Raw genomic sequence first — 14,408 nt, 5'->3', positions numbered from 1 at the left:
AGTGTGTGTCTGTTTGTTTGTCCGTCTTTCACGGCAAAACGGAGCGACGAATTGACGTTTTTTAAGTGGAGATAGTTGAAGGGATGGAGAGTGGCATAGGCTACTTTTTGTCTCTTTCTAACGCGAGCGAAGCCGCAAGCAAAAGCTAGTGATATGATAAATAATACTTACCATAAACAATTCCTGGTATAGTGACGCTAGTTTCCGCTATATTAGTAGCTAATACCACTTTTCTAACATTCTTGTCTGCCATTTGGAAAACCTTGATCTGCTTATAGTGTGGCATGCTCCCATACATCGGTAGTATTGATAAATTCGCCGCCAGTATGCCGCTTGGAAAGGATTTCCTGTATTTGTTCTTCTCGTTGTTGCTTTCTGCGTACAGTTGTAATGTTTCCAGGGCTGTTAGTATTTCTTCCTGGAATATTTAAAGTAATTGTTGAAATACACCGTTTTTTATTCAATTCCGTTAACTACGGCATGTAGTTAGGTCCATTATAGGAAACAGAATGGCATAGTTTTGTATTATTTTAATAACTTTATATTACATTGAACTTGACATTGAATTTTGTGATAAGTAATTGTAAACTCATCTACTCTAAATGTGAATATAAGAACTGAGACGCCGTAATGCAATAACTCTTATTTATTGATAAGAATCTTAGTTAAAACGTATACATGTTAATTCATTGAAATATATTGCAAAAATAAAAATCTAGACTTTTGTCTTCATAATGTAAGCTTCAGTTGACAGCAATTCAAAAATGTGACAGCTATATCGATTCTCGATGGTCAATCTTCTTGCTGGCCACGACATTCTCCCGCCTGAAGAACAGCAGAATCCTTTCTTCCAACATCTGGTAGTGGGCACAGCTTCGAAATCGATCTAGTTAACACTCCAGTTGCTGTGCGGACGTCGTAGACTCGCGTAACATTATCTTTTCCAGGATGTTTCAGTAACACTCTACCTAGTAGCCATTTACTAGGAGGTAATCTATAGTCTTTGATTAACACTAAATCTCCGACGTTGAACTCTTGTTGTCTTATTTTCCACTTAGGTCTCTCTTGTAATCTTGTAAGAAATTCTGTTTGCCATGTTCGCCAAAATATCTGTAACATTCTTTGCATATTTTGCCATCTCGATAGGGCATTTGCTTTATGTTGAGTCAAATCTCTCTCTGGTATTGTGACTAATGGTTCTCCGACAAGAAAGTGTGCTGGTGTCAACGGCTCTAGGTCATCAGGATGATCGCTCAGCGGTGATAAGGGTCTCGAGTTAAGACAAGCTTCGATCTGGTTCAGAAGCGTTGATAATTCTTCGAAGGTAGGTGTATAGGGATTGCAATCCAGCAGCATTTTCAATCCAGCTGGATTTTTGCTGGATCGGCGCCAATCCAGCTGGATCCAGCGCGGATCCAGCAGGTAGAAAAAATGTCAAAAAAAAATACATTTTGCTATACTATAGGGCTGTTATTACTAAACTTATTTGAAATAGTTAAAGTAAGGATGAAAACGCGCAATTTTTAAGCATAATTTATTAAAAAAAAAATTTAAAACGGTTCTCTTATTTTTCTCCGAAAATTGTATGACCGAATATCACTTCCCAGCGCACGTTTCGCGGAATTTTATTCCGCCGAATGTTCATTTCCCAAATTATCATATTGTTTTTTTTTTTAATTTGCCAACCTTGCATTTACCTACCAACTTAATGTTAGGCCGTTTTTAGGGTTTTTTAAAAGGCCTTTTTTTAAAAACCAAACTTTCATGTTATCTAATGTTTTACTTGACGTAATATACAACTAGTAATGCATGTAGGTATAAAATTCTCTATAATATTGTATTACATAATATTAAATTAAATAAATCTAAAGTTATACTAAAATTAAACTTAAAATAAAAATTAAACTAAATAAATCTAAAATTAAACTAAAATAAATCTAAAAACGGCCCCTGTGGCATGGTACCGAAGACGCTGGCAGCATTTCCTCGCTGGATTGTCAAGCTAATGCGCTGAGCGAGGAAGCTGCCAGCTCTTCGGTCTCCGGTGGCGTCTCTCAGTCTCTTCGACAGGTCCTTGAAGAGACTTAGAGCGCCAGGGCCCCACGGGCCAAGGGTCTCGACGCCGAATGGGATAAAAATATATTCGGCGCCGAGACCGCTGTACTTTCCTACCTTTAGTTTCTCGGCCGCCTCTGCTGCTGATGCTGCCCTCACGGAGGTTCGGTGGAGATGAGACGGGGCCAGTGTGTCAACGCACGTTGCGTCCCAAACCAGCACCCGTCCCATACTCCACGGAATCAACGACATTCCATCCGGTCTCTTACCGTCCGTCCTTGATATGCCGGTCGGCTCTAAAAGGGCCGGCACATTGACTGACGCAAGAGACCGGCGGATCACGTCGTTGAGGGCGGCATGCCTCGAGAAGCGGCCAGCGCTTCGCTGGCAGGAAAGACCATGGTGCCCTAGTGGGTCAACTTCATGGCCACAGGGGCAGCGATGGGGGCGCAGACCGGGACCCCGAGACGAAGACAAACTGAAATGCGGAGAGTATCGGGGTTAAAAATGTGCCCAAATTTGGGGAAGGGTGTGCATGGAGCCAGTACCCGGCTTCGCTAGTTCCTGCTGCCAGGAGTCTGGCTCGTCCCTCGGTGCCTGATTGCTCGAGGAGGGAAGTAGCGGTCAATTTACATATAATGTCGTCCCAGCTCCTTTGAGAATTTGGATGTTCGGGGTAATTTTGACCGGGGCAAGCAATTGACCAAGCATGTTTGGCGTCAGCCAAGCCCGCAGCCTCACAGTTTGTTCGGAGGATTTTTCCTACGAGACTGGACGAGCTATGAGCTGACGACAAAAAAGCTGGTAATGCCACACTGGAAATTTTGCGGATCCCTAACCCACCATGCCGGATGGGAAGGGATCCCTGGGTCCAAGAATGCTCGCTGAATTTTATATTTAAGACAGATTCTAGGTTAATTTTAACCAAAATATCTATTTGTGAGAGAAGATTTTGATTTTTCCAAAGGGTGCAGCAGCGAAGCACATAAGTTAATTTCGGGACGAATAGGCAAAACTTTATAATAGTCAACGCGTAGTGAGGGCTAATTTGGAGTAAACGATGAGAGTGTTCTTCGAATTTGGAAACGCAATTTTGAACATAATTAGGAAAGTTTTCCTCAAAGATGGGGGATCCTAGGAGGCAAAGATTACTCTTGTCGAGTAACTTAATATTAGGCGCGAGAGAGTTGAATTTTTGAATAACGTCATCAATGTCATCATTGTTAAAACAGGAATTTTGAATGAATAATTCGCACTTATCAAAATTTAGTTGTAAGCCAATGGATTTAAATCTTTCAATAATCACATTAAGATCAGATAGAACAGTGTCGGCGTCACCTCCTAGGGTCCCGTCATCCAAGTACCAAACATTAAATTTAGATTTCAAATTTTGGATGATAGGATTTATAGCTAAACTAAAAATTGCTGGCCCCAGGGGATCGCCTTGTTGGCAGCCTACTTCTGACGATAATTCGTTTTTTCGGTACATTAATTTCGTTGGGTCTGCGTAACAGTGGAGAAGATAGTTATAAATTTCGGGAATGTTAGATTTTGCTTCTGCCAACAAAGTATCTCTGTCCAAAGAATTAAATGCGTTTTTCACGTCAATTTTGAGCAACACTTCGCATTGGTCGTCGCTAAGGAATGTCCGGAGGGCGTGCACGGCGGCTTCGCAACCTCCTTTGATTCCAAAGCCTAATTGAGTCGGTTCGAAAGACTTTTGCAATTTTGGTAGGATATGTCGAACGGCAATTTTGGATGCTAAGCGGCGAAGTGTTGCACCAACAGCAATTGACAACATTTCATATTTTTGAGTACTACTTTTTATTGTTTGGTTTGAAAGAACTCAATACTAAAAGATACACGTATTTTTTTATTTTTCCAAAAAGTGCTATTTTAATGAGAAAATCCCTTCTTATTACTACTTCGAGCAGAAAGAGCGTAAGTTACAAATGTCAAGACACAGCTTCGTGACGTCACATGTGTTGTTTCATACACCTAAGAAAACGACAAAATCATTTAAAAAAAAAAAAGTTTTAACAGTCAGCTCAAACAGTCCGGTATGTCTGACTGTCAAGTGTCACTGTCAACCAATAGTGAATGACTACGAAGCATAGACTAAGCCATGAACATTTTAATATCTTTGCTACGAACTGTGATAAGTGTCACTGTCAAACTCAAGTGACATCCCAACTGGAAGATTTTTTTGTTATAGTGGCAGCTCTAAATCAGCTATTTGACGTCACTTCCCCTTTAAACTATTTTTAAGATTTTTTATATTAAAAGTACGGGAAAAAAATTAAAAAAATGATTTATGTGATCTACAAGCGTATATCTCGAAATGGTTTTCAATTTAGGGACATTGAAAATTTTGAAACGTTGTCAATTGGCCTCACCCCACCATCCTTTTTCGTTAACGCTATTAAATTTGCTCCATATAAAATGGGTACAATTTCAGGGTTAATATTTCCTGTGAACATATTATTTATTAATTTTGTGATGTTATTGATTAATTGTTCGCCAACGTCCCCTAAGGACGGGCATGTCAGATCCTTTAGATGTTGTGGGCTGAGGCCATCGAGTCCTGCTGCAGACCCGGTTTTAAACGAGCAAATGGCATTGAATACCTCAACGTTTTTTGCCTGTAAGCAGGACTGAGTTGCTGTTGGAGGGTCGAAAAAGTAGGGGTTCGCGGGAGCTGGGGGATGTTTAGTTTGTAAGGCCGAAAGGGTATCTGGATTATCTGGAGATAGCACGTCACTAGAAAAAAGAAGACGAGCGGCACCTTTCAGGTCGCCCTCGATGATTTTATTTTCAATGCATTTGATTTCATTGGAGCTTTTAGGAAGATGACTAGGTGCGGTTGAGGTTGGAGGAATCGAAAAGTTACTGCAATTATTTTTAATCTTCTGAGTGAGAGATATGTTTTCGTTGTCAACTTTTGCATGTAATATCATATATGGAAACAGAAGGAGATTGTGCCAATCCTCAATCGTATTACTATCACAGCACTTTTTTATGAGGTCGCTAAGATGAGTTGCTACAGAAATTCTGGCACCGCGCGGAATCCGTTTAATTATTGGGATGTTTTGTTTCAGACTACTCAGACGAACATGGAACGGATGATGATGAATGGGTGGTGTGTTGGCTAGTATAAGCGGGGAATCATTTTGGCTGAGAGCATTACGATGGATTTTGGTTTTATGTATATTTAAGCCACGGCTAGTTTCGAAGGTTTTTGAACACAACGGACAAGGATGGATAGTGGAAGACGTGCTATCACCAGATTGGGTCGCGGCCTGCATAAGAACTTAAAAACTAAATACATAAAAGTAAAAATATAACTATAACTAAAAATAAATACCTATTAAGAGTGAAAAAGCCACAAAACACAATATTATATATAAAAACAAACGTCTGTCACTAGATCTGTAGGCACAGCTGTCACAGCTGGCAGCAAGACTGCGGTGCGCCGTCGCGGGCCGCGGCGGCTGCCAGGCCTTTGGCCGCCCGCGGCTCAGTACAGGTCGGAGCAGCCTACATCTTTATGAAGATCATATTTTTCTTGAATTAAGTATGCATAAAAATCGGTGATTTGACAGAATAATCAAATATGTCAAACTCAAGTGAACTGAATAGGAGTTGGTATGAATATCAGGTTTTTCGATAGCGTAAAATTCTGCGATAATATATTACTGTGAAAAAGGTGCTGATTTATTAAAAATTGGTTAATTTTTCGCCATTTTGGTCAAAAATGTGTTTATTTACAAATAAAACAAAATCAGCGACATTCGTGTCGTGACAGTTCATGTAGGTAAGTTGTTTATAAAATAACTAGTTGTTTATTGTTATACACCAAATGTTTTATTGAACACCGACAATATCTATGGCGTATTTCCAAAAATATGCAATTATGTCTCCTATGAACTTCTAAATTTATTGACAGGGATGCAATTACGTATTTTACTTACGTATATATTTTTTTTAAATAGTTACCTACTTACTTTTTTTACAAGAATATTGTTTAATTTATTGTTATTACATTTTAAAACTTTTTTCCGGTTTGCTCACGGTCAACCTAACACGCTCCTCCTGGTTTCGCTCGTCGTCGTCCCTAACTGGACTCTGTCATATATGATTATACTGCCAACATAGTCCGTGAACAGAAAACTGCTACCTTGTTCCCTCCTAACCTAACAGGGAAAAAAACTTGAAATTTATTTGTAAAAAGTTGGCATTAATTTTTGTAACCATTTTTAATCCTTATAGCAATCTACATAAATAAAAAATGGCATTAAAAGTGAAGGTACTACAATAAGTAGGTACGTAAATAATGCTATCAACATTTTGGCACTACATTTGGACATTTACTAGTTCACATTGAAAATTACTACCTTACTTACTAAATAGTACTTAGTTTTACTTACTTAATATTTATGAAAAAATAAACCTCTAAGTAGGTATAATTAATTAATTATACGTAGACAAACATCAATCAATATTCTGATCTTAAACATAAGTTGAATCTTAAAAGAAAATTTGCGGTAACAGTAAATAATTAAATACTATAAATACATTTCGAGATCTTCAGTAGTTATAATGCAGTGTCAAACTACTTACGTTTTTGAAAAAAAAAAACACAATTGTAGCGAAATATAATTATTTTGTGCTAAGCGGCCACGGGCTACACGCGGGAACGCGGAACCGTTTTAATCATGACGTAAAATAAGTTAATTACGCTTTTTATTGCAATTTTTTTTATTTGCGGATCCGCAGCGCTGGATCCAGCGCTGGCTGCTGGATCCAGCAGACCGAAAAATGCGCTGGATCCAGCTGGATTGCTGGATGCTGGATCCAGCAATTGCAATCCCTATAGGTGTAGTATCTCCGAGGGTTCTCTTTAGATGGAATTTCGAACTCTTCACCCCCGCTTCCCATAATCCCCCGTGATTTGGTGATCCAGGAGGGATGAACTTCCACTTGGTACCTTCAGTGTCTAGTAAGGCTGCTAGTTCAACTGGGATCGTTGATTTGCCAAGTCTCCAAGTCTCTAGTATTTCTTTGCTCGATGCAATGAAATTAGTACCGTGGTCGCTCCACATCTCTTTGACGAATCCTCTTCGTGATGTAAATCTTCGAAATGCAGCCATGAACGCTTCCATTGTCATATTACTCACACATTCTATGTGTATAGCTTTAGTTACCATGCAGATGAAAATACATATGTATGCTTTGAACGTTTTCGTTCCTCGTCCAGGGCTCATGCGCACGTTGACTGGACCTGCGAAATCTACACCTGTAGTAAGAAATGCTCTTGATGGCTTAACTCTTATTTCAGGTAAATCGCCCATCAGTTGAGTTACAGTTTTCGCTTTTTGTTTAGCGCAAGGAAAGCAGTTTCTAACATACTTCTTGATAGTATTTCCTGCGTCAATCAGCCAGTATCTTCCTCTCAAGTATATTGTCATAAGTTGCGGGCCTCCATGCAATGTCTTCTTGTGTGCGTCATCGAGTAAAAGTGGTAGCAGTACATTGTTCTTAGACAGAATGACAGGATGTTTGCTCAGGAATTCTAAATCTGCATGTTTCAATCTTCCTCCAACTCTGAGTACTTCTTTTTCATCAAGAAAGGGTGTAAGTGACAGTATTCGACTTCTTTTCTTAAGTGGTTGACGATTTCTCAAAGCTTCGATTTCTTCTGGAAATTCAAGTTGCTGTGAAAGCTTGATACATGTAGTAAGTGCTTTTTCTCGCTCATCATGAGTTACATACTGAGGTAAGTTTTCTTTTACATCTTTGTTTTTGAACATCAGCCATCTTTGACAGTAAGCTATGACTGAAATGAGTCTTCTCAATGATGAATATCTCTTTGAAATTGTGAGTATGAATTCTTCTTTCTTCTCTAACACTGTAGTAGTAGCACATTTGATAGACTTTCTCGTTTCTTGATCTGTATCTTCTACTTCACAAGATTCTCTTTTCCATTCTCTTTGTTGTAAGAATGTTGGACCTTGAAACCATAAGGTATGTTCTTTCAATTTCTCAGGTGTGACTCCTCTCGACGCTGGATCTGCAGGATTTTCTTTAGTATTCACGTATGACCATGTAGTATTTATGTTATTGTTGATTTCAATGACTCGGTTCTTCACAAATGTTGTCCATTTCAGCGGGTCTCCGAGAATCCAAGCTAAAGTTACTTTTGAATCTGAATATGCGTATGTATTTTTGTTCTGGATCTTCATAGCTGTAGCAACATGTTTCAGCAGTTGACTCAGTAGTAGCGCTGCACTCAATTCTAGACGGGGCAAAGTAAGTTGTTTTTTCATCGGTGAGATTTTTGTCTTTGCCATGATAAGTGACACTTTGACTTCTCCATCTGGTTGTATTACTCTGCTGTAGACTACTGCTGCATAGGCTGACATTGATGCATCAGCGAAGCCATGTAGTTCTATTAACTCACTGTGGTTGGTTGTTCCAATCCATCTCTCAAGTTTAATTTGTGACAGGTGCTCTATACCATTGCAAAAGGTTTTCCACTCTGTCTTTAAGTCTTCTGGTAGTTCTGTATCCCATGATAATCCTCTTGACCAAATCTTCTGTAGAAATATCTTTCCCATGACTACAGATGGTGCTAGCCAACCCATTGGATCAAACAAGGAAGCTATGACAGTTAAGACGTTTCTCTTAGTTACTCGTTGTTCAGATAAAGTGTTAATTTTGTTAGTTACTAAGAGAGTATCTTCGTTTGAGTTCCATGTTATTCCTAAGGTTTTGATTGTCTCTTTTTTGTTGATGTCTATCTCACATTTCTTCGCTCTCTTCTCTGTTTCGACTGTATTGATGAATTTTTTGCTATTTGAAGACCATTTTTGTAGTTCAAAACCTGCTCTTCTTAGTACTTCTGTTAATTGACGTTTTGCTTCTATTGCAGTTTCTTCTGTATCTCCCCCTGACAGTACATCGTCCATGTAGAAAGAGTGGTTGATAATCTCTCGAGCTTGGGCATATTCTTCTGTGTTTGCCTCATCAATTGCTATTTGTCTCAAGGTTTTGATAGCTAAAAATGGCGCACATGCTGTTCCAAATGTGACTGTTAGCATTCTGTATTCTCTTATGTCTTCATCAGGGCTGAATCTCCAAAGTATTCTCTGAAAGTCTGTGTCTTCTCTTCTTACAAGGATCTGGCGATACATTTTGATGACATCAGCCACAAAACAGACTTTGTGTGTTCTCCATCTCATAAGAATGTCTCGGAGATCTCCCAGAAGTGACGGACCAACTAGCAGTTCTGAGTTGAGGCTCACTCCGTTGCTTCCTTTGCATGAAGCGTCATAGACTATGCGATACTTGGTAGTTTCTCTATCTTCACGGATCACAGGGTGATGTGACAAATATACTCGTTTGTCAGTTTTCTTAACAGACTCATCTCGTTCGATCAATTCCATATGTTGAAGTGTTATGTACTCTCTCATGACCTCGTTGTAGGCTTCTCTCAATTTTTTGTTTGCTTCTAATCTTCTCTCAGTGCTCATGAATCTTCTCAGTGCAATTTCTCTCGAATTCTCAGGTAAAATAGGTTTGTCGCTTTTAAAGGGAAGTGCCACAATGTATCTTCCATCACTATCTCTAGTTACAGTTTCTTGATATATTTTCTCAGCTCTAAGTTCTTGTGGGGTGAGAGTGTCGTTTTCCTCTGACTCTAATCTCTCTGTCTCCCAAAATTTTTCTACCATCTCCTCTAAAGTTATGTTCAGATGCATGGTTTTGAATTCTCTTGTGCGGTTGTTTGTCAAATGTCCTCCTGACAGTATATATCCCAAGCGTGTTTGTTGTGCTATGGGAGTACCTGGTTCTCCTTTAATCACTCCATTCATTAAGATGTCTGAGTAGATATGAACTCCAAGTAGTAAATCAATGTTGCTTGGTGTATGATAAGTTGGATCTGCCAGTGACAGGTGTTGCAGATGACTCCATTTCTGTGGATTGATTGGGACTTCTGGCATTATGTCAGTGACATCTTCAACAATGTAGGCTGTGCATTCAGCTTTGAAGTTGTTGTCGAATCTTGAGTAAATCTCTATGTTTGTAGCGGATTTGATTGTAGTTGACATAGAATAATAATGTATTTTTAGTGTTAAGGTGACTAGTATATAAGCGCTTTGGTTAACAATGTAATGCTTATATATGCTAAAATAAATGATATGAAAAATAAAAGTTAGTTTTCTTAAATTCGTATTTTAAAACAAAACCCATACACCTGCGATAGATGTTGCTTTAATTACCTACTGATTGAGAAACGGGCTTTACAATTAACTCACATTAAGTAAATGTCAAAACTATGACATGTCCAATTGTCCAATGCATATCGAACACTAGAGATGTACCGAATATTCGGTTACTATTCGGCCCTTATTTTAATATTCGGCCGGATACCGGATAGTGACGTACTATCCGGCCGGATACCGGATGTGCTATTTTTGATTGAAAGACTTTGGAGTAAACAAATTAAATGTAAAAAAAAACAGTTACGGTTATAAAACTTATAATCATAGCCCTTTATTATTAAAAAAAAATAAACATTTAAACAAAAACGGACTCCGCGCGAAGTTCACTACGACTACGAAACAAGTCAAAACCTGCACGATGCGCCCGCTCCCTGCTTCAATTGTAGGTATTGTAGGTAAAATTCTGCTGTCCGAATATTCGGCGGCCGGATACCGAATATTCGGCCGATGGTTAGGCCGAATATTCGGTATCCGATATCCGGCCAAACAACTATTCGTTGCATCTCTATCGAACACACACAGCCAGTTTCTTAACAGCAATAATAATTGATGTATCATCTATCGCAGGTGTATGGTGTTATTCAAAAAGGTACGAATTAAAAAAAACTAACTATGCTATTCTGTTTCCTATAGTCATAAATTAAATATAACAAGATCATACCATCCCATACATTAAAATGCGACCGCCTACGAACGCGCTTACACTCCACCACACATAGATGGCGCCACAAAAAAATACCTTGTTGCCACCGATTATTTGTAGATTGGCATTAAGTGTCAATTCCGAGCCGTAAATCTATGTCAAAAGTGACACTTAACGCCATCTACAAGTATAATCGAAAGAATAAATTTAAAAGTGGAAAATGTCTGCCTTGGGTGAGACTTGAACTCACGGCCTCTGGATAAATATTCCAGCGCTCTGCCAACTGAGCAACCAAGACTTCAACCAAGCCAGCAAAATTTTCCACTACTAAGGTCAATGGGACCCGTAGCGACATCTACCGTAAGAGTGTTAAACTTCTTAAACGGCAACCGGAGTACCAAGTCATATTGGAAATTCACCAGTTACGATGCGCTAACCATGCTAAATTTTAACTTCTGATTAGCAGAAACGCCTGCAATCGATGCCACTAGGCTTAGAATAAATTTAAAAGTGGAAAAATGTCTGCCTTGGGTGAGACTTGAACTCACGGCCTCTGGATAAATATTCCAGCGCTCTGCCAGAGGCCGTGAGTTCAAGTCTCACCCAAGGCAGACATTTTCCACTTTTAAATTTATTCTAAGCCTAGTGGCATCGATTGCAGACGTTTCTGCTAATCAGAAGTTAAAATTTATAATCGAAAGCTACAAGAGATTTTTTTGTGGCGCCATCTATGTGTGGTGGAGTGTAAGCGCGGTCTTAGGCGGTCGCATTTTAATGTATAGGATGGTGTGATCTTGTTATATTTAATTTATGCTATAATGGACCTAACTATATGCCGAGGTTAACGGAATTCAATAAAAACACGGTGTATAAGGGCCTTATCAAACTCGCGATTTGGGGACGAGTTGGAAACGAAGCGAACACGCAGCGAGTTCGCTGCGAGTGCGTCACGATATCCATGTGTTTGATTCTTCCGACGGTGACATTATTCTTTATTCTTTTGACGACCGGTCTGGCTCAGTCGGTAGTGACCCTGCCTGCTGAGCCGCGGTCCTGGGTTCGAATCCCGGTAAGGGCATTTATTTGTGTGATGAGCACAGATATTTGTTCCTGAGTCATGGATGTTTTCTATGTATATAAGTATGTATTTATATATTTAAGTATGTATATCGTCGCTTAGCACCCATAGTACAAGCTTTGCTTAGTTTGGGGCTAAGTTTATCTATGTAAGGTGTCCCCAATATTTATTTTTTTATTTATTTATTGTTGCTTGTCGATCTGCCCACATTCGTAGATAATAAACTACTACAAATATCGACTTTATTTCGCTGACGAATTTACAGATAACGTCTCGAGTCTAGACGCGGCCATAGATTAAAAATAAGAAGATCATACCATCCCATACATTAAAATGCGACCGCCTAAGAACGCGCATACACTACACCACACATAGATGGCGCCACAAAAAAATGTCTTGTAGCTTTCGCTTATACTTGTAGACAGCGTTAAGTGTCACTTTTGACATAGATTTATGGCCGAATGTGACACTTAACGCCGGTTCACTATTATATGGCAGAAACTTTTTACGCATATATTTGATTCGTATAATAGTTCTTGGCAGAAGTCAAGTTTGGCAGAAACACCTTACGCAGAATATGCTTTGGCACAAATCATATCGCAGATTTTTGTAATACCGAATCGTATGTTGTCATAATGTTGATGAGCATAATAGTCTTCTAGTCGAACAATACGTTTGCAGATAATATTTGTGCATAATATTTAGGCGGCATAAAGTTGTAATTTGCTATTTGATAGTGAGTTGGATGTGTTGGGGATGCAAGATACCTAACACTCCTCCTCGCTTCGCTCGTCGTCGTACCTAAGGGTGACTCTGGGGCAGTTTTTCTTTATTAATAGCGATTAATAATTCTGCTAATGTAATATTATGCTATAAGATTATTATGGTACATACAATTAGGCTAAATCAAAGTCGACCAAAGTAATGTTCTGTAAAACAATATTCTGCCAAATGTGTCTTATGCGTGGTAGTAATAATGCCATTTAAGTTTTCTGCAAAATTACCATTCGACCGAAAGTGTTTCTGCGAAACACGTTAGGCGAAGTGTGTTACGGACTAAAATTATTCTGCCAGAGGACGGTAACCCGAGCGAGACACATCGATGGGCCATTCATTCGCACGTATGGCCGCCGCTCACCGCTGTCGCGCTTAGACCAATGTTGTGGCTGAGCCGTAAGGGTTCCTTTTGTATCTTTTTGGTACGGAACCCTAAAAACCGTCTATATTTACCTGTGAAGTGAGGAACGCGAGAATATCTCCAAAAGGTTCGTTCTCGTGTATTTTGATGACTGTGTCTACCGTAGCTTTCACGTAGTCTGGCACTGGTTCTGAAATGTGACAATTTTACATTTCAATAAATATTCACAACCATAGGCACTGATCCCGCTGCGAGCTAGTAAACTATGAGCTCATCATCCTCCTTTCGTTATCCCGGCATTTGCCACGGCTCATGGGAACCTGGAGTCCGCTTTGACAACTAATCCCAAGATTTGACGTAGGCACTAGTTTTTACGAAAGCGACTGCCATCTGACTTTCCAACCCGAAGGGTAACTAGGTCTTATTTGAATTAGTCCGGTTTCCTCACGATGTTTTCCTTCACCGAAAAGCGACTGGGAAATATCAAATGACATTTCGCACATAAGTTCACAAAAACTCATTGGTACGAGCCATGTTCGAACCCGCGACCTCCGGATCGAAAGTCGCACGCTCTAGTAAACTATAAGTAAGCTATAAAAACGAAAAACGAACAAAAGATAATCACTGTTGAATTGAGTTGTAACTCCATACATCAGTAAATGCGTTATTTGTATAGCCATAGTTAAGTGACATCTAAATAAAATTAATTATCAGTACTGCCACTTGTCAATAGATGTCGCGACGAACGAAGAGTCTAAGTGCGTTTTCACATTATCCGATCCGATATCGGATGTCGGACCGATATCCCATACATTACAGGCGCCATCTTGGACTTTTTCCATTGAAATCCTTCCGACATCCGATATCGGATCGGATAATGTGAAAACGGACTAATGCTCACCAATTTTTTGACTCAGTTAAACACCGTTGAATACAATACTTTTTCTACGACCATGCACTTAATTTTTAACAGTTTTCTTGAATAACTTTCGTGAAATTCACACTGTTTCCTGTATTTTGACGCAAAGGTTTGCACTGTCAGCTCAGCTGCCCAAAGCCTTCCCGCGCACGCGCGCAGTATCGTTATAACAATGCGTTGCCATGGTTACAGAGCCAAACAATGCATTTTCAGTTTTTTCGATGCGTGCGCGGAAAGCCGGCGGACGCTGGCTTTGGGGAATAGACTTTTATGTAGGGTTTTAAAGATCT

General features: G+C 39.5%; 1 protein-coding gene across 1 annotated transcript in view; it reads right to left on the bottom strand.

The window, feature by feature from the left end:
* LOC125236921 (probable ATP-dependent RNA helicase DHX35) overlaps positions 1-14,408 on the bottom strand; it is a 132,500-nt gene that overhangs the window by 78,523 nt on the left and 39,569 nt on the right. Inside the window, exons 7-8 of the mRNA XM_048143838.1 lie at positions 13,292-13,389; positions 172-418 (exon numbers count right to left, since the gene is read on the bottom strand). Coding sequence (XP_047999795.1) covers positions 172-418; positions 13,292-13,389 — 345 coding nt within the window. The remainder of the gene's footprint in view (positions 1-171; positions 419-13,291; positions 13,390-14,408) is intronic.

The sequence above is a fragment of the Leguminivora glycinivorella genome, chromosome 20 (genome assembly GCF_023078275.1).
Source record: "Leguminivora glycinivorella isolate SPB_JAAS2020 chromosome 20, LegGlyc_1.1, whole genome shotgun sequence".
Classification (NCBI taxonomy): domain Eukaryota; kingdom Metazoa; phylum Arthropoda; class Insecta; order Lepidoptera; family Tortricidae; genus Leguminivora; species Leguminivora glycinivorella.
This window is presented reverse-complemented; position numbering and strand designations above follow the sequence as displayed.